This window comes from Nematostella vectensis, chromosome 13 (assembly GCF_932526225.1).
Source record: "Nematostella vectensis chromosome 13, jaNemVect1.1, whole genome shotgun sequence".
NCBI classification, from domain to species: Eukaryota; Metazoa; Cnidaria; class Anthozoa; order Actiniaria; family Edwardsiidae; genus Nematostella; species Nematostella vectensis.
This window is the reverse complement of record NC_064046.1, coordinates 7613744-7638497: the sequence shown is the minus strand read 5'-3', so window position 1 is coordinate 7638497 and position 24754 is coordinate 7613744. Positions and strand designations below refer to the sequence as shown.

General features: G+C 40.2%; 1 protein-coding gene across 1 annotated transcript; it reads left to right on the top strand.

Moving 5' to 3' along the window:
• The first annotated feature begins 9505 nt into the window (after positions 1-9505).
• On the top strand, positions 9506-23492 carry LOC5502765 (nucleoporin SEH1). Its single transcript, XM_048720791.1, has 12 exons — positions 9506-9808; positions 13458-13563; positions 15392-15435; positions 16399-16479; positions 16747-16824; positions 19123-19175; positions 19456-19548; positions 19822-19899; positions 20233-20295; positions 22356-22446; positions 22593-22671; positions 22815-23492. The coding sequence occupies exons 1-12, from the start codon at positions 9647-9649 to the stop codon at positions 22979-22981; spliced, it is 1095 nt and encodes a 364-aa protein (XP_048576748.1). The 5' UTR covers positions 9506-9646; the 3' UTR covers positions 22982-23492.
• The last annotated feature ends 1262 nt before the right edge of the window (positions 23493-24754 follow it).

Genomic DNA, 24754 nt, shown 5'->3' with positions numbered 1-24754 from the left:
ACATTTGGGATAGTATCATCCATATCAATATTTGGGTGACCTTCAAACCCGCTCGGTCAATCTCTGGTAGGCCTGGGTCTAAGGGCTTTTCAATTTTAGTGAGATAAAAATTTGACCAAGCAGTCAGGTTTTTTTGGACAAATTCTTGCCACGAGTCTCAAATTGACAGGAATCAGCATTTTTCACCATATTTTCTGGAGATCAGGGAGCGGGAAAACTTTAGCTCTTCTAAATATGGGCATCAATGACCATATAAGGCAATGCAAACGAAGGACACTATCCGTGGGGAATATGTTTGATATGTATACTTTCGTCTGACGAAGAGTCTTCATTCGTAGTATGATCGGATTGGGAAGATTCGCTATCCGAATAATCTTCAAATGTTTCTGTCGATACGTTTGAATCTTCATCCGAATAATGTCTAATAGATCCCATACTGCTAGCGTGACCTTAACGCTATTGCGTCCAGAGTAGATTGGGTCGTCCTTCCGGTGCTGTTATAATTTTGTTGTAGTACGTTCAAGCTCAAAGTTGTCTTATTGTAAAACGAATTCTTTTTGTTTTTTTGTGTTTATGTTAAGCCACTATTCAACAATTCTTCCAAGCTATACCTCACTTTTTAGTCCAGTCAATCTATGAAATTTGTATAGCCCAGGTGGAAGTTATTGCGATAGAATTTCTCTCAGCGGATTTTGAACAAGTGATACAACCTAGTTAACATACTAAAAGTCCCCAAAAATCCCTTTGGTGGAACATCTTGAACTATGTGATTTTTCCATTTCGGAGCAAAACTACAGGGTACCCGCGTCGTTAAAAGGGGAAAAATTAAAATACACGTCTCAATCAGTACATTGAAAAGGCCATTGGTCAACGTGGATTAAAGACAATGTTTGGATATCGAAACAAAGCAAATTGCCCCTGTTTAATATCTCTTTTTCCAATATTTCTGCATTCCAAAAACCACAGGGTACCCGCGCCGAAAACCCTGAAAAAAATCAAAAATACAACTCTGAATCATAAAATTTCAAAGGTCATTGGCCAAAAATGATTAAAGACACAATTTTAGTATCGAAATTAAGCAACTTCTCCATGTTTTATTTCTATTTCAAATATTTTCTCCACAAATGTATTTCTGCATTTTTTTTGTAATTTCTTGAGGTTTTACACCAGCCTAGAGAAACTTCCCTGCTAGAGGCCTCTTTTCTCTTTTCTCTGTATTTCGCTGGGCTCAGCGAAGACTTTTCAGGACATCCTGAAGAGCTTCACAGTCATTTATCGAAGAGATTCTTCGGTATAGCTTTGTGTCGTCTGAGTATATAGCGGTGTGCCTTTGTCTGTGGCGTCTGCTAGATCGTTGATGTAGGTCCTAAATAGAAGAGGGCCTATAAGGCTTCCTTGAGGGACCCCTGAAGTCACTGGGAGGTGACGAGAGGCCATGCCTTCTATAACAACCCTAGCTACCGAGTTGCTGTCACATGTAAGTTTGTTTTCTATATACAAATTTCAGTTGGGCGCCCAGGATGCAAAAATACATTTGTGGAGAGAATATTTAAAATAGAAATGAAACATGGTCAAGTTGCTTTATTTCGATACTAGAATTTGTGTCTTTAGTAATTTTTGTCCAATGACCTTTTCTGATTCAGGTTTGAATTTTCAAATTTGTTTAGTGTTTTCGACGCGGGTACCCTGTGGTTTTTGGATCACAGAAATATTGGAAAAAGATATAAAACAGGGGCAATTTGCTTTGTTTCGATATCCAAACTAGGTATTTAATCAACTTTGACCAATGGTCTTTCAAATGTACTGGTTTAGACGTGTATTTTATTATTTTTCCGTTTTACCGACGCGGGTACCCTGTGGTTTTGCTCGGAAATGGAAAAATCACAAATTTCAGTATGTTTTTGGGGACTTTTTGTATGTTAACTAGGTTGTATCACTTGTTCAAAATCCGTTGAGAGAAATTCTATTGCAATTAGTTCCACCTGAAACCACAGATTGACTGGACAAATTCCAGCTAGGCTAGTTATGTAGTTAGTTAGTTTAGTTAGTTTATTGTTTTGTCACTTAATACATTTTTTAAATAAATAAATAAAGATAATAATATAATAATTTACATAGTGTGACAAGGAGGACCGTAAGAAACCGCAAGGCTTATACGAGACGGACCTCCTAAATCTTAACAGACAGTCAGATTAATTATATAAATATTTGTTAGGAGAGCTTTCATATTTTTTCATACTTATATAAAAAACACACACACACACAAACACAAATCGAGAAAGAAAAAAAAATTAAGAGTTAATAAGAGAAGTCTTTAACTTATTACAAAAAGAGTTAAGCGTTTTGGCAGACTGAATATAAGAAGACAATGAATTGAAATATTTAGGACCCTGATGTCTTAACGCAAACTTATGTATTTTTGTTCTAAACTTTGAAATATGGAACAAGTTAGAGCTTCTCGTGTAATAATCGTGAATTTGAGAGTTCAATTGAAATATCCTGTTAAATGTTTGGGGAAGTAACCTATTTTTAAATTTATGCATTAACTTACCTATTTGAAATAAAAATAAATAATTGAATTTCAATATGTTTAGATTCCTATATATCGGATCAGTGTGTGCATCATAGGATGCTCCAACAATTATACGTATTGCTCGTTTTTGGAGCATGAGAATATGATTTAAATTAGATGGATAAGTGGATCCCCAAACACTAACACAGTATTGCAAGTATGGATATAACAAAGAATAATACAACGTCAATAGTGATTGCTTTGAAAGGCAAAAACTTGCTTTATACATAATTTTTTTATATTTATAGATAACTTGTTTGCACAAATCCAATCTGTTAATTTGGTTTATTATTGATTGTGAAGTTTTTATGGGAGAAAAATATACTTGTATCATCAGCAAATAAAAGTATGTCTAAAGCAGTTGAAACGCTACATATATCATTGATATAAATCAGAAAGAGAAGCGGCCCGAGCACGCTGCCTGTGGGATACCGCACTTCACTAATTTACGACAAGAAGAAACGCCATTAAAATTTACAAACTGCTCTCTATCTGAAAGATAACTTTCAAACCATTTGAGAGGAGTTCCACGTATTCCATAGTTATGCAATTTCGCTAGTAAAATGCCATGATTGACCGTGTCAAACGCCTTTGACAGATCAATAAAAACGCCTAGAGTATATTTTTATAATCAATAGCACTAGATAGAGTATCGTATAAATGAAGAAGTGCAAGAGCTGTCTAATGGTTCTTTCTAAAACCATATTGGTTATTTGATAGAATACAATATTTAATCAGGAAATTATATAACCGTTTATACACAACTTTCTCGAAAAATTTCGAAAAAACTGGTAAGACGGACACAGGTCTATAGTTTGCATAAAAAGCCTGATCACCAGCCTTAAACAGTGGTAAAACGCGTGCCACTTTTAACTTCTTTGGGACTATTATCTACTCGGTCTATACCAGACTGAGTAGATAAATTGATAATATCAGCTATTGGTTTGGAAATGATATCAATATTTAGCTTTATAATATCCATGTGGATATTGTCAAACCCAGCAGCTGTGCCAGGACGAAGGCTTGAGCAGATCTCAATGATTTCTTGGTGATCAGTATCAGAAAAAATCATTGAATTAAGAATATCATTGTTCAGAAAACTAGAGAAACATTTATCAGAAGATGGTACTTTCTCCGCTAATGAGGGACCAAGATTTGTGAAATAATCACAAAAACCATTTGCAATCTCCATCGGATCGCTGACTTCACGGCCGGCAACCTTAAATGTAGAAGACAAACGTGAATTACTTTGACGACGATTAATAACTTCATTAAGAATTCTCCACGTTTTTTTAAAGTCGGATTTGTATTCGGATAGTTTTTTGTCATAATAATCACGCTTTGCTATTTTAAGTATGTGATTAAGCTTATTTCTAAACTTCTTATATTGATGTTCGTGACTTAATGTTGGAGAGCATAAGAATTGTCTATATAAATTATTTTTTTTCTTGATTGACCTCAGGAGACCTTTAGTTAACCAAGGCTTCCTTGTAATGCTTTTCTTTGTTTTTACTTTTTTTAATGGAAAACAATTGTTATAAATCGTCGTAAACGTAAGAAATTGCTATAAGCACTACAAGGATCATCATCAGGGATATGATCCCAACTGTGCATTTCTAGTTCAGATCTAAATTTCGACTTGCTGGTGGCGGATTTATCTCTATAAAATGTCCATTGTTTGTGATCAACAACATTAATATTTTCTGAAAGTAAAGTAAAAACTGGTAAGTGATCAGATACATCCGAAAACAATACCCCGCTTTTACTGAAACTATCGTGGTCGTTAATAAAGATATTGTCAAGAAGTGTAGCGGTATGAGAAGTTATTCTTGTTGGGCGCGTTATCAAAGGAAAAAACATTTTAGAATACATTATGTCCAAAAATTCAGCAGTTAAACGATGGGTATCATGCTTCATTAGGTCCAAATTCCAATCAGCCATTAATATACACAACTTGTTATTTTTAGAGATGGCTAAAAGAATTTGATCTAGTTCATCACAAAATTCTTGTACGTCTTTTTCTGGCGGTCTATAGACAACGCCAACAATAATGTTTCTTTCCTTTTGACGAGTTATTTCAACAAATAAGGATTCCGCGCAGGTATCAGAAAAGCATATTTCCGGGCGGCATTTAAACTCGAATTCTTGTTTTTGATACAAGCCAACACCTCCCCCAGTTCTGCCTTTGCGTGGTTCATAAACATAATTGTAGCCTGGAATGTTACAAGAATGACAAACATTTTTTAGCCAAGTCTCACTAATTCCTATCATTGAGAAATTTAAATTCAGTGTTGACAGTAAATTGGTTACCTTATCAAAATTACCGGACAAACTTCGGGTATTCAAATGTAAAATAGACATCCCCTTTTCCGTCTTACTATTCACTAATTCGTTAAATTGATCCTCGATGTATTAGTCACATGAAAACGACGAATAGAAATTTGCATCGGGATCATTATTAACGCATAAGCTAAGTTGCTTGTTTGTTTCAGAAAGTAAGGGGTTGAATTTAAGATTTTCTAATCGATCATGATCGAATCTAATTACGCCATTTTGCTGTTCAAAAAGCGCTAATTGAAAATCTTCATCCGATAAATGACAAAAAGGCAAAACGTTAGCTAAAGGAATATTCAGATTACTTACCACACTATCCGCTGCCGGCTGCCTGGATGTTACCTTCGGCTGCATCCTGTTTCTGATCTCTAATAAATAGGCGATCTAGTATGAAGTAAGCCCTCTTCCCTTCAGCTCTCGCCTTCTTCATCTTTCGATTTTAGCTTCCCTCTTAAGAAGTGTAGCCCTTGCAAGATCTTCTGCAATGAGAAGACCCGCCGGCTTGTCAATCCTGGCCTTTCTCACAACCGCCTCCTTCGCCTTCCAGTCCTTGAGTTTACAGACAATTGTCCTCGGCCTCTCTTTCTCCGACTGCGTCAAGGACCTGCCCTTTGCCTTTTTCCTTTCCTACGCGGTGCGCCCTCTCGATCTCAATCTCCAAACCAAGCTTCGTCTGGATCGCCTCTTTTACTTTAGCTTCTGAATCGGCCCACGACTCCCCTGGACTTTCGGGTATTCCGGACATACGTATATTATTACGTCTCGACTGGTTCTCGAGATACTCGAGAGCGTCCTTTACTTTAACAACCTCGCTGTCAGTCTCTAACTTTCTTGTTGATAGGCCTAAAGCGTTCAACCTCACTCTGAGTGAACTCAAGGCTTGCCTTTAGGCCCGAAACCTTCTCTACCAGGTCATCGACCCGGCTACTTATCTGCGATACCATTGATTCAAATAGTCTCATCATGGATTCCTGGACGGCCAGAAGATTTTTCACGGCCACCATTGTAACCAATTCCTCGTCCCCGACGATAGTAGTCGGACCGGGAGATAAAGAATCAGTTTGGTTCTTCGCTGCCTTTTTTGATGACTTTCTCGACATGATTAAATACAAAGACGCAACAAATTAAAAGAGCAAACTAAACAAAATGGAAATAAAAAATGACTAGTTATGTTCTCCCATCAATGCTGTACAATGCTGTATTTCAAGATCCAGCTCTTCCATTTCTCTTCAGGTGTGTCAGTACCCTATGAGACGAATCATCACCAGGACACGAGCCAAGGTCAGAGATTATTAGGAGACCCTCAGCTACGGTCTTGTACTTGGTCCTTTTAAGAGGTCAAATATTTTGTAGTGTTTTCAATTTCGCTCCGCAATTGCCGCAAGTGTAATTGTATGACACACCCGGCCAGATGATGCGAAGGGCTCGCTTCTGAGCTGACTCGGTGGCGTTACTAAGATAAACAGGGAGGCCAGCGTACACCACGGAGGCATATTCAATTATGGACCGTATTAAGCTACAGTAAATGGATACAATACCACCTGCAACTCCACTTTTTCTTAGTTGCCTGATGGCAAACATATGCCTGCGCATATTATTTACACACGCGAAAACATTGATATTGTCAACAAGGAAATTCAAAACTGATGGTGAATTTCCATAATAGATAAATCATCAAAAAATTTAACGAGTGGACCCAGGATGAAATAAGGTCATTTACAGCCAAACAGAATTGGCCCTAACCGAGTACCCTGTGCTGTCATTTACCATACAGCCAAACAGAATTGGCCCTAACCGATAACCCTGTGGTATGCCTCTTTGAAGAACACGGGACTGAGAACACGCTGTTCCGATTCGCGTTACCTGGGATCGTCCCTGCAAAAATGAAACAACCCACCGCAACAAACTCGCATCTAACCTAAACTTTGAGAGTTTTTCGATAAGGCTTTTGTGGTCGATCGAAACCCTGACGAAAGTCCGCGAAAAATAGCCTTTCGACGCAGTTCCCCTTATCTAGCTCTTCTTAAGCTAAGTGGAGAAAGTAGACAAGGGCTTGGTCGGTACTTTTCCCAGCAACTGCAAACTGCTTGACGTCAAGTTCCTCAAGAATGGCAGGGAGGATCCGGGAGAGGATCCTCCTTCAAGCCTTCAAGTATCTTGGCGACTTGGCAGGAAAGACATATAGGATGAATGTCCTCCTCTATTTTCTTCGGCGGAGACTGTTTGGGGAGAGGGAGGACGATCGCGGACTTGAGAAGGGGAGGGAGGTACCCTTCGCGGAGTGACGCATTGTAGATGTCGCCAAAGCTTGAATAGATGAGAGTCCTTTTATGTACTGCGCAAGGTATTTTTGTCTTTTCCTTATTGCCTCTTTGATCGATTTATCCATCCAAGGCTTGTCAGTTTCGTGAACTTTAATGGATTTCAGAGGGAGAAAGCGGTCAACTGCGTCTAAAAGTGTTTGATGGAAGTACACAAATTTCTCGGCGCATGATTTTTAGCGAAAAGAGACCGTCCCAGGAGAATGACAGAAGCCACAGACCAAACTCCCTCTTACAGCTGTCACGCGAGTCACGACGAGTTAGCGTTCCTTTCAAGCCCACAGGGTTCGTTCGGGGCGCGCGATTCAATAAACACGCAGTAACGGTCGCGCTTATCTATTTTAGGAAGTTGTCTAGGGACTGGTAGCAACTTAGGTTGGTTTGTTAGGCACCTGTCCAATATCCCTGTGACGCTCGTCCACACCTACCCTGGTTCCAGAGGCTCCAAGTTTGATTGATGCGTTTGATATAGGTGTCAGAAATGTTAGTGGATCTTGGATTAAAGTCCTCTAAGATCAGAACTAAACTTTACGGGTGGTCACGGAGGTATGCGTCCACAACACCCTGAATATGATTGTACAATTCATTATTGTCCGAGGCCGTGGCTTGCGGAGGGTGGTAAATGACACCAACTAGGATTATCCTACGTGGAAGGCGAAGAAGTCTTAACTGAAGCCATTTTGTCCCCGTTATCGCTCCACAAGACTCGAAATCAGTAAGACGTTACACGGGATTTTGCAATTAATATAAGCAGCCACACCTCCTGCGTGAGTTGGACGATCGTTTCGAAACAAGATGTAATCACGAATATTCACTGCAGAATCGAGAACCTTTTCGGACAGCCAGGTCTCAGTGACACAAATAACATCAGTGTTGTTGATATTAGCTACACACTCCAACTCATCCACCCCACGTCTTAGTGACACAAATAACATCAGTGTTGTTGATATTAGCTACACACTCCAACTCGTCCACCCCACGTCTTAGTGACACAAATAACATAAGTGTTGTTGATATTAGCTACACACTCCAACTCGTCCACCCCACGTCTTAGTGACACAAATAACATAAGTGTTGTTGATATTAGCTACACACTCCAACTCGTCCACCCCACGTCTTAGTGACACAAATAACATAAGTGTTGTTGATATTAGCTACACACTCCAACTCGTCCACCCCACGTCTTAGTGACACAAATAACATCAGTGTTGTTGATATTAGCTACACACTCCAACTCGTCCACCCCACGTCTTAGTGACACAAATAACATAAGTGTTGTTGATATTAGCTACACACTCCAACTCGTCCACCCCACGTCTTAGTGACACAAATAGCATAAGTGTTGTTGATATTAGCTACACACTCCAACTCGTCCACCCCACGTCTTAGTGACACAAATAACATAAGTGTTGTTGATATTAGCTACACACTCCAACCCGTCCACTTAGGGCGCCAATGAGCGCACGTTGTATTTAAGAAAGGACGGAGTAGACGCCGGGTTCCGATGCCTTGTAGCTGCAGTGGGCTTGTTTTTCCAGGTCGACAGAAATCAGGTTATGCAAATTACGACCAACAGGAGGAACGTTGTTATGACAAGGCAGGACTACCGGTCCTGTCGGGATCGGTTGAGATTTCACGGATCCTTTCTTGACAATTCTACCAGAGCGCTTCCCTCTATACTTGAATATGCCGTTACAGCGAAGGGCAGTAAAACACGATCGATTGAACGGCTGATTGTAGTTTTGACGTAACGACATCAGTTATGCCCTCGAGTATTGGATGAACGGGGTTTTGCAAATATGCAATTGATTGTGAGGCATTTTCTTTGGACTGCAAATTGGCCGATAATATTGGCCAGCCTTGTACTCCATGACGGCCAGAACCGTATATATGATATAGCACTCGTTAACGCATCTCGACATTCATAAAAATCGCCACTGAAGGTGATTAGTGAAAGTACCCAGTAGCGGATCTAGGGGGAGGGTTTAGGGGGTTTAATTAAACCCACCCTTTGGGCTGCCAGAAAGCCATATGTAACAAAAGAAATTAGCCTCTCCCCCTATTGTCACTGAGCAAACCCCCCCCCCTTTAGCGAAAAACTAAAAACCAAAGACGTAAAGAGAGCATGCTAGGCGACTGCCATGCTAGGCGACTGCGTGGATGTGGGATCAATGATTATTATGACGCCATGCAACCTCGCTCCCAGCGTCTTCTAATTATCCAGAAGACCCTGGAGAAGAGGTTGAGCAACTGGAATACCGTTCTGGGCTTCCTGTGTCGTGCCAGTCTCCACACGAGCACGTGAGAGCTTTCAACTCATCGAGAGCTGCGTATTTTTTCAAAATCCTTAGTATAATTGGAGTATTATTATAAACCACCTTTAAAAGCTTCTTCCGGAGACACTGATCTTGTTGTTGTCATGTTTGTTGCGCGCGAAATTTCTGCTGATCACAAGGATCTGATCCACGATGTATCGTACGATTTTCATGGCCGGCGAATGGCGACTTGTTCAAGCGACCAGAGTGTGAAAGTCTGGGATTTGGGAGAGGATGGCGAATGGAGATGCACTGCGAATTGGAAGGTATATTGCCAAACTATCTTGTTTGCTACAGGGGCGTAACAGCTAAGACCTGAGCCCAAAAGTATAAGTTAATCCTGAAGGTGGAAGGACTCAAGCTCAACTACGCCACCTCGGTGAATCCGAAATCCTTTAGCTTGTTTGAGAATAGCGGTAAGTCAATAATCTGTCTAAAATAATCGATGGCTTTAATGTTTTCACAGTTGCGTCATAAACCATTTGACAGCACACAGTAAGGGAATTGATTGGTCTCAGTGATATACACATTATTCTCAGAGCAGAAATAGATTTGAATTCTCGGCGGTCACAAAACTCTGAATTCGGCTATAATAATGTTCATTTTATAAATCAGGTCAACTCCAATCTAGAAGTTACAAATTTTCTTGTATTTCAAAAGAGCCATTCTTGATTGAAGATGCAGCGCATGTGCAAAAACAAAAACAATTCACAACCTTTCGTAGCTAGTATCAGCTTCTAAGAAAACTTGTAAACACAACGATCTTCAGCAACAACTAAGAGGACTTGAAGACAGGACCAGTATGGCGTGCATATATTTTCTCTGTATTTTGAATGACATCTTTATCTGTGTCATCTTGATTTGATTTTGATAATCAACACAGGCCTTCCATTTTGTTCCAAATGTTGACAAATGCCTCAATACTTCGATTTTATTACAGTGGATAAAATTTTATAATAGACTAAATCCACATCTAATGAACATCTTTATACCTGTGCAAACAGGTGACAGGCAAAGTGGTATTGAATTCTGAAAGGTTATGTGGTCTTTAACCCTTTCACTCCTGGGTACTTTTGAGCAAAATTGTAAGAAAAACAGACTGAAAACAGAAACCTGCCTTTTTTTCTAGCAATGGCACTGCTACAGCCTGTTGCTTACAACAGTTTTGCTTGTAATTTGCTAAAAAATTACAGCTTTTGCACATCTGGAGAGTGCCTTAGGACATCATGAAGTCTATTTGGGCATAATAATTGCTGTGCTTATAGATGTTTGCACGCTGAGGTTGATTCGATAAGATAGGATAATTCCTTAGGGTAATAGGATAATTCCTTGTTTGGGTTTCAACGAGCGAGAATGGAATTTTGTAGTGAATGGCCTCATACTTTCCAATGTGGAACATCTAACATCTTTTTCTACCCATTCTTATTCAAAAATTGTTTTCTGGCTTCTTCTGGGTTCCTTGGACCTGGAAATGTTTTGTTTGGCTTTAGGGCAAAGAGACTTATAATAAAAAGCTGTTATAATTCTGTGGGAGGAGATTGCCCGCCTGTCTGTCAAGGTGTTTCCAAGACTCCCATGATGCAGTGCAGGCATGCAAAATAGGCTAAACATTGTGACTCGCTTCTAATGGAGGTTCTAGCATTGATTATTGTGACTGATTGCTGTAAAATGGTACCTGACAGAACACAATAAAGGTATCTATTTGTGACTTGATCTGTGTTTGCTTGTCTCTATTTGTAGTTCGGAATTTTGTGTCTTTTTTTGGTAAGAAATGTTTCTGAGTTTAAGCATTTGTTTATGAATTGGTCAGAAATCAAGGTTGATATTTTGACAAAAGAGTCAATTCTATTACATTGCTTGGATGCGCTTTTGAAGGTTGTCTATGCCTTGGAGGAATCTATGAGTATCCGGGTCTGATGATGTTCAGTTTGCATTTCTAATGTTCTGGAGTTTGGCCTATATTTTACAGGCGTCTCAGGGCATAATGGTAATGAAAGACTTAAGTACAACATTTTTTGTTTAGTAGTGTGAATGAAACAAGCCTATTTCATTGTGTGAAATGAAACACCTAAATGTAAACCGAATTGTGAGAGGAGAATTTTATTCATTTTTTAAAGCAATCTTGGCTTTGGCGGTCTACTATCCCAATTTAATATAAATCTACTCACAAACTATAATGAATCTCGCAATTTCATTGGCACCTGTACTCACTTGTGTATCTATTGAGCCACAGATAGTAATTAGCCAAAAAGCCAGCGTTTTTAATAATAATAATAATACTTGTTTATTAGTCCCCTCGTAGCCTTAAAAGCTAAATTACAGAATTCCAATAACAAATAATATAATAAATGATGATTAATTGATACAATATAATAAATATAAAAGGTAGCATGGACTATCAGTTATCAGTTAATAATGAGTATTATTAAAATCATCATTTATTTAAAGGTAGTGTGTGAATGGATTTATACTAAAACAATTAGACTGCTTGTTCTCATTTTCTATGAGTCAAATAGTCAGCCCTGTCATGATTTTCACCCCAAGTAAAAGTGAAAAGTGTAGCAACTACTTAACCCATTGACTCCTGGCTTTTTTGGAGCTGAATTTACAAAAAACAGACTGAAAACAGATACCTCCCCCCCCCTATTCTGAGTTTTATACAGCCCGTCAAAGTCAAACACAGCTGCACCTAGTCAGCGGTATCCAAGCTTTCCAACAGTGCTTTGCGGTCCCCACTTTTAATCCCTCGTCGATGTGCTGAAGCCAGCACAAGTTGATGGCTGCTTGTATTTTTTTATCAAAAATACAGCTATGAGCATATTAGGAGAGTGTCTCAGGACATCATGAAGTCTTTTGGGGCATAATTGAGTGCTTTGCTTATGGATATTTGCAAGCAAAGGTGGATTCATGATGATTTTTTCTTGTTTGGCTTTGCCCGGATGAGAAAATAATTTTCTAATGAATCACCACAGCTCTCCTAAATGCTGTCTTTTCTGAAACCAAATTGATTCCAAAATTGTTTACACTGCTATTCTGGGTCTGTATGACCTGGAATTGATTTGTTTGGCTTCAGGGTGAAAAGACTTATAAAAAAACACCTGACTTTGGGGAGAGGACTGGCCCTCCCCTCATGGATTTTTCCCTGGATCTCCCAGAATGCTTTGCAAAGGCATCCAAGTGGTTTTACAAGCCTTTAAGGAGTGGACATTGTGTTTTGAGGCCAAGGAAATGTACCTGGAGGATCAGAATAAAGGTATCTATTTGTGTCTTGAGCTGTGTTTGCTGATCTCTCTCCCTTGTGTGGTATTTTGGGCGTTTTATTGAGAGGGGTGATTCTGCTTTTCTCTCCTTGTTCGATTTGAGATTTGTCAAAGAACCTGTGCTATTATTTGGCTTAAAAGTAGATGCCAACACCTTGGTTGGATGCATATCTGCAAGACCATTTATCCCTTAGACTGATGCCTGAGTATCTTCATCTTGTTGTGTTTATTTATGAATTTTTTGGGTTGTGGGTACTTCCCAAAGCCGGTACAGGCCGGTTGAGGGGTCAATGTGTTAAAAACCCTCTAACCTGTCAGAGTATGGGAATCATAATTATTATGATACTGTAATATACGATTTCCATTTCTCCAAACTTCTTGGATTATCTTTTTTGAAATATTGTTTTTAACCCAGTTTCAACACTAGGTATTTGACCCCTGCAAAAGTATCAGAGGCTATATTAACAATGTCATGCAGCATCCTTTTTATGTTTACCTAAACAAGTAAGAGTCACTCATACTCAACTCTTATTTTTCCTATGCTAGTTATTCTGTAATGTGATTTTAGGATGTATAAGGAAGGATCATTTCTTATTTTTCTTATTCTAGTTATTTTGTGTAAACCATGGTCTCAGGTTGCTCATTCTTGTTTTAGACTCATTCTGGTTCGGTGTGGAAGGTGACGTGGGCACACCCTGAGTTTGGCCAAGTGCTAGCGTCGTGTTCATTTGACAGAACTGTTGCTGTTTGGGAGGAGCAAGGTAAGACATGTTCATCTTCCTACATGCTAGGTATATTTTTGCTTTAGCCAAACATAGTAATTTCCGGATTTTAGGTGGAATTAACACAGGTAGCCCAAGCTTTCTATTTGTACACACAATAAAAAAAGTGAAAAATAAAACTTGTTGAAAGGAAAAGTTAATGTTATGTTTTCCATATGACCCAGAGATTTGGGCGTCGGACTCCAACTATCTGTAAGTATGGGGAACATGCAAAATGTAAAACATAAACGCAATACTAAATTGTATATTTTTCTATATAAATAAAGATTATATTATAATCTTTATTTTTCACTGTTTTTGTTTTACGTACTATGTTTTCAGTAAAATAAATAGGCACAAATAGAGAGTTTGGGCTATCTGTGAAATTGATTACACAAGGTGAAATTCACTATTCACCTATAGTTATATAAAATTCACTAAAACATCGATGACTGATGAGCACAAGTACAATAATGCAAATATTATCTTAGTCTTTTTTCCGATGTAATTATGGACAAGGGAAAAAAATGCATGCCAACTCGTTTAACTATTTGGGATTCCATTCTAAAAGGTTTTGAAATAAAAAGCAACAACATTTGACTTGCTGGAAATGTAGTTTGAGATTAGCATAAATAACTTTTTTTAAACAAAGCAAGAGTGATAGCTCTTGGAATTACTTTGCAATTTGGTGTAAGAAAGAGCACTGAAAGACGTCTTTCAGCCTGTTTCTTTCTGGCGCCGCGCGCTCCCTGTGTGCCCGATCTCCGCGACGCCCTGGGTCCCCGAGGATGCTAGTTGTAGGTCACTTGCATGACATGTTGTTGTGTTTAGGAAGTGTCGTAAATTTCGATTGTTGAAAACGCTAGTTTAAAACATTGGCGACGACAACAGCATGTAAATGTCGGCGGTGACTAAACTACGATTGTTTTCTCTTGCTATTAAACTCGTGCATCAAACAGACACCTCATAAACGAATCCTCTTTATCCCAGCTTTAATTTGCTATAAAGAACGTCGCAATCGGTAAAGTAGTCGATTTAATTTGGGCCGTAGGCAAGCCCTAGAAAGCGAGGTGACAATTGATCTTCGCTAGCCTTTGCAAAACAAAGACAGTATAATGTCGGCGGCAACTAAGCTATGACTGTTTTCTCTTGCTTTGAAACTCGCGCATCAAACAAACCCCTCGAAAAAGAATCCTCTATATCTAAGCTTTAATTTGCTGTAAAGGACGTAACAATCGGTAAAGTAGTCTATCAGTTTGAGCTGTACGAAGCCGAGAGGGCGAGGTGACAATTGATCTTCGCTTGCCTTTGCAAAACAAAGACAGTGCAATGTCGGCGGCAACTAAACTATGACTGTTTTTTTCTTGCTTTGAAACTCGCGCATCAAACAGACCCCTCGAGAAAGAATCCTCTATATCTAAGCTAGAATTTGCTATAAAGAACGTAACAATCGGTAAAGCACTCGATTATTTTTGTGGTACGCAAGCCGAGGGAACGGACGACGTACCGCATTATTTTTATGCATACATGCCCGTACGCTTCAACTAACATGTCCTCGTTTCATGTGGCTTTCGTATGAAAGTATTTTTGGCATTATCGATACTTTTTCCTGCATTAAAAATTTTAGCGAACGATAGCCAACATTCCTGCATAACAAAGAAAATATACATGCACCGATCGTGTAGTCACTCAGCGTTTTACACGCAAAATCCGCGCATGCACTGCACTCAAACTACACGCAAAAAAACGCGCGAGGCGCTGTTAAGTTTCTTCCAGGCTGTACTTATTCCACTTGATATTTACAAGTTTTCCTTTTGCTTTATTTTAGTCATTGGATCAGGAGACATAATCTCTCATGGACAGAGCCACTGGGTAAGATTACAGTAGACCTACATAGCATATAATGCATGTCAAATATATGCAAGACAAATTATATTCAATCTTAAATATCATATCTCAGTTCAAATAACTATCGAAATAAGATACATCAACATCTTTTCTTGCAGTTTGTACAAAAAAAAATATTATCTTTTCTCTAGAATTTTAATTTTAACTTTTAAAAAAGTTTAAATTGGTGGTGAATTGCGAAGCTGACTCCCATAGCATATGCAAATTAGATTTTGTGGCATCAGAAAAAGAGTACTTTCCCCCTTTACTCTAAAGTCATTCTCTTATCGCTTGCAGGGACTTAAGCTGAAATCTCGAGAAATAAGGCTTGTCATGACATCAATTCAACCTATTTCAGAAACAAAAAATTCAGTAAGAATCAAAATGATGGCATTGAAGCATTTTAATCCAAATTGCTATTGTTTTATAGCACACTAGACCGCCATCTTGGATTTCACTCATAAGAAAAATAAAAAAATAGAAAGGGGAGTTTGTGTAGGCTTTTTCCCATGATATCAGTGTTCTCACAGTCAAAATGTTTACTTGTTTATGGTCATTAGTGGTAATTAGGTTTTACCAAGATATAATTGTAGAGCCACAAATGGCTACACTTACTAATAACAAGCTAATCCCAATATATAGAAAGACATACAGTATGTATACAGTATCTTATAATACAACCAAAAATGGCAGGCGCTGGGGTGCAACCCCATCGCTTTTTGTGCTGAAAAGAAACACTTTTTGATATGCACTGTGGTCCCTTAATAAGCTCCCTCAAAATAGTTTATGCACAATTATTCTTTTTTGGATTATTCCCTTTAAATTTAGGCATATACAAAGTGTTTTGAAACTGTTTACATGTGTGAACAGCCAAGTGTAGTGACTAACCATTGTAAGTTTGCCCCAAGATAGGCTGTTTGTAGATCTTTTCGTGGCTTTCCTCCACAGGTAAAACGGACATCATTAGTAGATAGCAGAACATCTGTTACTGATGTCAAATTTGCTCCTAGGCACCTTGGATTACAATTAGTGAGTATCCTGCTTGCATTTGTGGCATAAAAGGCCTGCCTTTTCTGCTAATGAATAATTAATGTTTTTTTAATAAGATAGAAGTAAACTTTTAAATGGGGGAATTCACACCACCTTGCTCATTCCAGGCTTGTCTTAAAAGAGCCAAACAAAGCTCAGGACATACATAGAAATATAGAAAGAGAAATTTAGAAAGATGTGTGGCCAAGAAGCCAGGCAATATCCAAATATAACTCCTAGAACTTTGCAACATGCTTGCTATTGCAGGCTACTTGCTCAAAAGATGGCACAGTCAGGATTTATGAGGCTCCAGATGTAATGAATCTCAGCCAATGGTCATTACAGGTACATATACCATCATACTTTTCAAAATGTCTCCTGCCCTTCTAGTCCGATGATACCCTGTTGTTCTAGTCCGATGATACCTTGTTGTTCTAGTCTGATAATACCCTGTTGTTCTAGTCCGATGATACCCTGTTGTTCTAGTCCGATGATACCCTGTTATTCTAACTTGATGATCCCCTGTTGTTCTAGTCCGATGATACCTTGTTGTTCTAGTCCGATGATACCCTGTTGTTCTAGTCCGATGATACCTTGTTGTATTCTAGTCTGATGATTCCCTGTTCTAGTCTGATGATTCCCTGTTGTTCTAGTCCGATGATACCCTGTTTTTCTAGTCCGATGATTCCTGTTGTTCTAGTCCGATGATACCCTGTTGTTCTAGTCCGATGATACCTTGTTGTTCTTGTCTGATGATTCCCTGTTGTTCTAGTCCGATGGTACCCTGTTTTTCTAGTCTGATGATTCCCTGTTGTTCTAGTCCGATGATTCCCTGTTGTTCTAGTCCGATGATACCCTGTTGTTCTAGTCCGATGATACACTGTTGTTCTTGTCTGATGATTCCCTGTTGTTCTAGTCCGATGGTAACCTGTTGTTCTAGTCTGATGATTCCCTGTTGTTCTAGTCGGATGATACCTTGTTGTTCTAGTCCGATGATACCCTGTTGTTCTAGTCCGATGATTCCCTGTTGTTCTAGTCCGATGATACTCTGTTGCTCTAGTCCGGTGATACCTTGTTGTTCTAGTCCGATGATACCCTGTTTTTCTAGTCCGATGATACACTGTTGTTCTAGTCCGATAATTCCCTGTTGTTCTAGTCTGATGATTCCCTGTTGTTCTAGTCCGATAATTCCCTGTTGTTCTAGTCGGATAATACCCTGTTGTTCTAGTCCGATGATACCCTGTTGTTCTAGTCCGATGATACCCTGTTGTTCTAGTCCGATGATACCCTGTTGTTCTAGTCCGATGATACCCTGTTGTTCTAGTCCGATGATACCCTGTTGTTCTAGTCCGATGATACCCTGTTGTTCTAGTCCGATGATACCCTGTTGTTCTAGTCCGATGATACACTGTTGTTCTAGTCCGATGATACACTGTTGTTCTAGTCCGATGATACCCTGTTGTTCTAGTCCGATGATACCCTGTTGTTCTAGTCCGATGATACCCTGTTGTTCTAGTCCGATAATACCCTGTTGTTCTAGTCCGATGATACCCTGTTGTTCTAGTCCGATGATACCCTGTTGTTCTAGTCCGATGATACCTTGTTGTTCTAGTCCAATGATACCCTGTTGTTCTAGTCCAATGATACCCTGTTGTTCTAGTCCGATGGTAACCTGTTGTTCTAGTCTGATGATTCCCTGTTGTTCTAGTCTGATGATTCCCTGTTGTTCTAGTCCGATAATTCCCTGTTGTTCTATCCGATGATTCCCTGTTTTTCTAGTCCGATGATTCCCTGTTGTTCTAGTCCGATGATTCCCTGTTGTTCTAGTCCGATGATACACTGTTGTTCTAGTCCGATGATACCTTGTTGTTCTAGTCCGATGATTCCCTGTTGTTCTAGTCCGATGATACCCTGTTGTTCTAGTCCGATGATTCCCTGTTCTAGTCCGATGGTACCCTGTTGTTCTAGTCCGATGATACATTGTTGTTCTAGTCTGATGATTCCCTGTTGTTCTAGTCCGATGATACACTGTTGTTCTAGCCCGATGATACCCTGTTTTTCTAGTCCGATGATACCTTGTTGTTCTAGTCCGATGATTCCCTGTTGTTCTAGTCCGATGGTACCCTGTTGTTCTAGTCCGATGATACACTTTTGTTCTAGTCTGGTGATACCCTGTTGTTCTAGTCTGATGATTCGCTGTTGTTCTAGTCCGATGATACACTGTTGTTCTAGTCCGATGATTCCCTGTTGTTCTAGTCCGATGATACACTGTTGTTCTAGTCTGATGATTCCTTGTTGTTCTAGTCCGATGATACACTGTTGTTCTAGTCCGGTGATACCCTGTTGTTCTAGTCTGATGATACCCTGTTGTTCTAGTCTGATGTTTCCCTGTTGTTCTAGTCCGATGATTCCCTGTTGTTCTAGTCCGATGATACACTGTTGTTCTAGTCTGATGATACCCTGTTGTTCTAATCAGATGATACCCTGTTGTTCTAGTCCGATGATACACTGTTGTTCTAGTCTGATGATTCCCTGTTGTTCTAGTCCAATGATTCCCTGTTGTTCTAGTGTGATGACTCCCTGTTGTTCTAGTCTGATGATACCCTGTTGTTCAAGTCCGATGATACACTTTTGTTGTTTTAGCATGAGATCCAGTGCAAGCTGAGCTGTAGTTGTGTCTCCTGGAATCCATCAAGGTCAGCAGAACAGCTGTATTTTAACAAAGATATAAATTAACACATATTCAAGAAATTCCTGAGTACAGAGCCTACACTGTCTGGTATAGTACTCTAACATGCTCATGTCTGTCCATGGTTCATAGTGCAGTGCTCTTATATCCCCATGTCTGTCCATGGTTCAGTGCAGTGCTCTAATATCCCCATGTCTGTCCATGGTTCATAGTGCAGTGCTCTAATATCCGCATGTCTGTCCATATAGTTCATAGTGCAGTGCTCTTATATCCCTATGTTTGTGCAGGGTTCATAGTGCAATGTTGGCAGTTGGAAGTGATGATTCTAATCCTAGTGTTGGTGGTAAAGTCCAGATCCATGAGTACCATGATGACAACAGGTAAGTTTGACAGATTTATCAGATACATAAAAAGGGTTTAGTGTTTCCCCATAAACCTGTGAAACATGTTTTCGTATGAACAATAGCAGAACAAAAATGACCAAAGAAAAAAAAAAACAAGCCAGTGCAGTTGGTCAAATTATTGGCTGAATTAAAAGAATTGAGCCTAACATCTGATTTTTTGACAAGTCAGACCCATTTGCATATAAATGCTCTGAAACTGTTAACGCATACTCCCGTTGGGCGTTTTGTTTTAGAGTTTTCATTTTCTAGAAAATGGCAGCGCGTTGAGACTTTGATGGCTATAACAGATGCTGTCCACGATGTGGCGTTTTCACCTAATCTTGGAAGGTAATCAGTACGTGTAGGAGCCTGTACTGATTTCTTGTATCACAAACATCACTGTACTTTCAAGTATGCTCCAATTCTTGTGCTGAACTGGAGAGCAGAAAATTAAACAGCAAACCTTTACTGTACAGAAATAACATTTTGCATTCATGATAACCTCACAATTCCTACTAGCTACTAGCTGCAAGAAACAGCAGTTCTATTGGTAACTGCCTTTTTAAATTATTTAGCAGTAATTCTTAAAAAACGCGTGATATAATCCGTATTTCTGAAATTACAGTATTTGCTCATTCTGCTTCTAGGGAGTGGCTAAACTATGTATTATTCTTATTATAGATCATACCACTTGCTAGCAATAGCTGCCAAAGATGTCAGGATAATGAAACTCAAGCCATATGGGTAAGTGATGTCGTATGAGAAGGTGATGTCATATTGGCAGGTGATGCCATATGGGCAGGTGATGTCATATGGGCAGGTGATGTGATATGGGTAGGTGATGTGATATGGGTAGGTGATGTCATATGGGTAGGTGATGTGATATGGGCAGGTGATGTGATAAGGGCAGGTGATGTCATATGGGTAGGTGATGTCATATGGGTAGGTGATGTCATAAGGGCAGGTGATGTCATAAGGGCAGGTGATGTCATATGGGTAGGTAATTTCATATGGGCAGGTAATGTCATATGGGTAGGTGATGTCATATGGGTAGGTGATGTGATAAGGGCAGGTGATGTGATATGGGCAGGTGATGTGATAAGGGCAGGTGATGTCATATGGGTAGGTGATGCCAAATGGGCAGGTGATGCCATATGGGCAGGTGATGCCATATGGCCAGGTGATGTCGTATGGCCAGGTGATGCCATATGGGCAGGTGATGTGATATGGGCAGGTGATGTCATATGGGCAGGTGATGTCATATGGGTAGGTGATGTCATATGGGTAGGTGATGTGATATGGGCAGGTGATGTGATATGGGCAGGTGATGTGATATGGGCAGGTGATGTCATATTGGCAGGTGATGCCATATGGGCAGGTGGTGTAATATGGGCAGGTGATGTCATATGGGTAGGTGATGTGATATGGGTAGGTGATGTCATAAGGGCAGGTGATGTCATAAGGGCAGGTGATGTCATATGGGTAGGTAATTTCATATGGGCAGGTAATGTCATATGGGTAGGTGATGTCATATGGGTAGGTGATGTGATAAGGGCAGGTGATGTCATATGGGTAGGTGATGTCATATGGGTAGGTGATGCCAAATGGGCAGGTGATGCCATATGGGCAGGTGATGCCATATGGGCAGGTGATGTCATATGGGTAGGTGATGTGATATGGGCAGGTGATGTGATATGGGCAGGTGATGTGATATGGGCAGGTGATGTCATAAGGGCAGGTGATGTCGTATGGCCAGGTGATGTCGTATGGCCAGGTGATGTCATATGGGCAGGTGATGTGATATGGGCAGGTGATGTCATATGGGCAGGTGATGTCATATGGGTAGGTGATGTCATATGGGCAGGTGATGTGATATGGGCAGGTGATGTGATATGGGCAGGTGATGTCATATTGGCAGGTGATGCCATATGGGCAGGTGGTGTAATATGGGCAGGTGATGTCATATGGGTAGGTGATGTCATATGGGTAGGTGATGTCATAAGGGCAGGTGATGTCATAAGGGCAGGTGATGTCATAAGGGCAGGTGATGTGATATGGGCAGGTGATGCCAAATTGGCAGCTGATGCCATATGGGCAGGTGATGCCATATAGGCAGGTGATGCCATATGGGCAGGTGATGTCGTATGGCCAGGTGATGTCGTATGGCCAGGTGATGTCATATGGGCATGTGATGTTGTATGGGCAGGTGATGCCAAATGAGTAGGTGATGCCATATGGGCAGGTGAAGCCATATAGGCAGGTGATGTCATATGGGCATTTGATGTCATATGGGCAGGTGATGTCATATGGGCAGGTGATGTGATATGGGCATGTGATGTCATATGGGTTGGTGATGTCATATGGGTTGGTGATGTCAGATGGGCAGGTGATGTCATATGGGCAGGTGATGTCATATGGGTAGGTGATGTCATATGGGCAGGTGATGTAATATGGGCAGGTGATGTCATATGGGCATGTGATGTCGTATGGGCAGGTGATGCCAAATGAGTAGGTGATGCCATATGCGCAGGTGAAGCCATATAGGCAGGTGATGTCATATGGGCATTTGATGTCATATGGGCAGGTGATGTCATATGGGCAGGTGATGTGATATGGGTAGGTGAAGTCATAAGGGCAGGTGATGTCCTATGTGTAGGTGATGTCATATGGACAGTGAGTCAGGTATTGCAAAATGTGTCAAATATTACATGGTGCCTCAAGTATTGCAAAGTGCCCTGGTACATGGTCCATCTTGTCTACACCATGTATTGGCCATTATGTCTTATTTAAGTTTATTCTTACAGGAATGAGCATGGTGTAACTGCTGGTTTGGGGGCCCCTTTGGCTAAACTTGACATCAGTTTAGTCGCACAATTTAATGACCATGAGTCACAGGTGAGTGCCAGGGGGTGTGCTAACATCATTAATATCTCAATTGAGTTTTTTTTTTAATAAATGGGTTGTGAAAAGGTTTTAAAATAGTAGAAATTTATACTACAAAAATAAAAAGATGTTGTCCTCTGTTCGGTCTCATGTTCTAGGTGTGGAGGGTGGTGTGGAACGTTACTGGGACAATCTTGGCTTCATCTGGGGATGACGGTCGAGTAAGGCTATGGAAAGGTCTGTACTTCATGCCAACACATTTTTAGAAACAAAAATTCATAATTCAACAGTTAATAATTCATAATTCATGATAATTCAGATGTGATATTTTGTTTTCCCACCTTAGTTCTTACAATGAAATATATGCATCTTGTTTTTAGCAAACTACCTGGATAACTGGAAATGTATTTCTGTGCTAAAAGGCGATGGGAACCAGGTGCCAACACCATTAAGTCGAAGCATTGAAGATCAAAACATCCAGGGTAACTTTGGTACTCGCGGCCTTGCAGCACTCAAGTCCCAAACACAGACCATGTGGTACTCCTAACAAGAAGCTTAGTGATCAAATAAGCTAGGGATTATCAGCTTGTAAACATTAGCTTGTGAACATCAGCTTGTGAACATCAGCTTGCAAACATCAGCTTGTGAACATCAGCTTGTAAACATTAGCTTGTGGACATCAGCTTGCAAACATCAGCTTGTAAACATCAGCTTGTGAACATCAGCTTGTGAATATCAGCTTGCAAACATCAGCTTGTAAACATCAGCTTGTGAACATCAGCTTGCAAACATCAGCTCGTAAACATCAGCTTGTGGACAGTGATGAATTCTTTTTGGCTATGGCAGTTTGCTACTGCTGCTGTTGATGGTCATACCGCATTGAACTATAGGTGATAACCCTGCAATGGTCTGTTAGTGGTTCTTTTGTTTTCTAAAAGCTTTTTGTAATAATATACAACCACAATAGTGAAGGTGATATTTCATGCAGTATCCGAGCAGCTATCAAATCTTACCATAACATGTGCAAGCAAATGAGCATTAAAAACAGGATATCTATTTGTCTGGCTATCATATTCAATAACTAATGCATATGTTTTGCTGTTTGGTATTCAGATCCAGAGATTCATTTGTACTGTGTTTTATGTGATACAAAAAGGGACCTGCCATAAATATTATCTGAATGATTGATTTCATTTTGTTTTTATGCTTCACCTTCCCATCTCTTACCACTATCTCATCTCTTACCACCATCCCATCTCTATCTCTTACCACCGTCCCATCTCTTACCACCATCCCATCTCTTACCACTATCTCATCTCTTACCACCATCCCATCTCTATCTCTTACCACCGTCCCATCTCTTACCACCATCCCATCTCTTACCACTATCTCATCTCTTACTACCATCTCATATCTTGCCCCTATCTCATCTCTTACTACCATCTCATCTCTTACCGCCATCCCATCTTCTACCACCATCCCATCTATTACCACCATCTCAGCACTTACCATCATCTCATCTCTTACTACCATCCCACCTCTTTCCACCATCTCATCTCTTACTACCATCCCACCTCTTTCCACCATCTCATCTCTTACCATCATCCCATCTCTTACCACCATCCCACCTCTTACCACCATCCCATTTCTCACCACCATCTCATCTCTTACCACCATCCCCTCTCTTACCATCATCCCACCTCTTACCATCATCCCACCTCTTACCACCAACCCATCTCTTACCATCATCTTGTCTCTTACCACTATCCCACCTCTTACCACCATCCCATCTCTTACCACCATCCCATCTCTTACCACTATCTCATCTCTTACTACCATCTCATTTCTTACTACCATCTCATCTTTTACCACTATCTCATCTCTTACTACCATCTCATATCTTGCCCCTATCTCATCTCTTACTACCATCTCATACCACCATCCCATCTATTACCACCTTCCCACCTGTTACCACCATCTCAGCACTTACCATCATCCCATCTCTTACCACCATCCCACCTCTTACCACCATCTCATCTCTTACCACCATCCCCTCTCTTACCATCATCCCATCTCTTACCATCATTCCATCTCTCACCACCATCTCATCTCTTACCACCATCCCCTCTCTTACCACCATCCCATCTCTTACCACCATCCCACCTCTTACCACCATCCCATCTCTTACCACCATCCCACCTCTTACCACCATCCCATCTCTTACCATCATCCCATCTCTTACCACCATCCCATCTCTTACCATCATTCCACCTCTTACCACCATCCCATCTCTTACCATCATCCCATCTCTTACCACCAT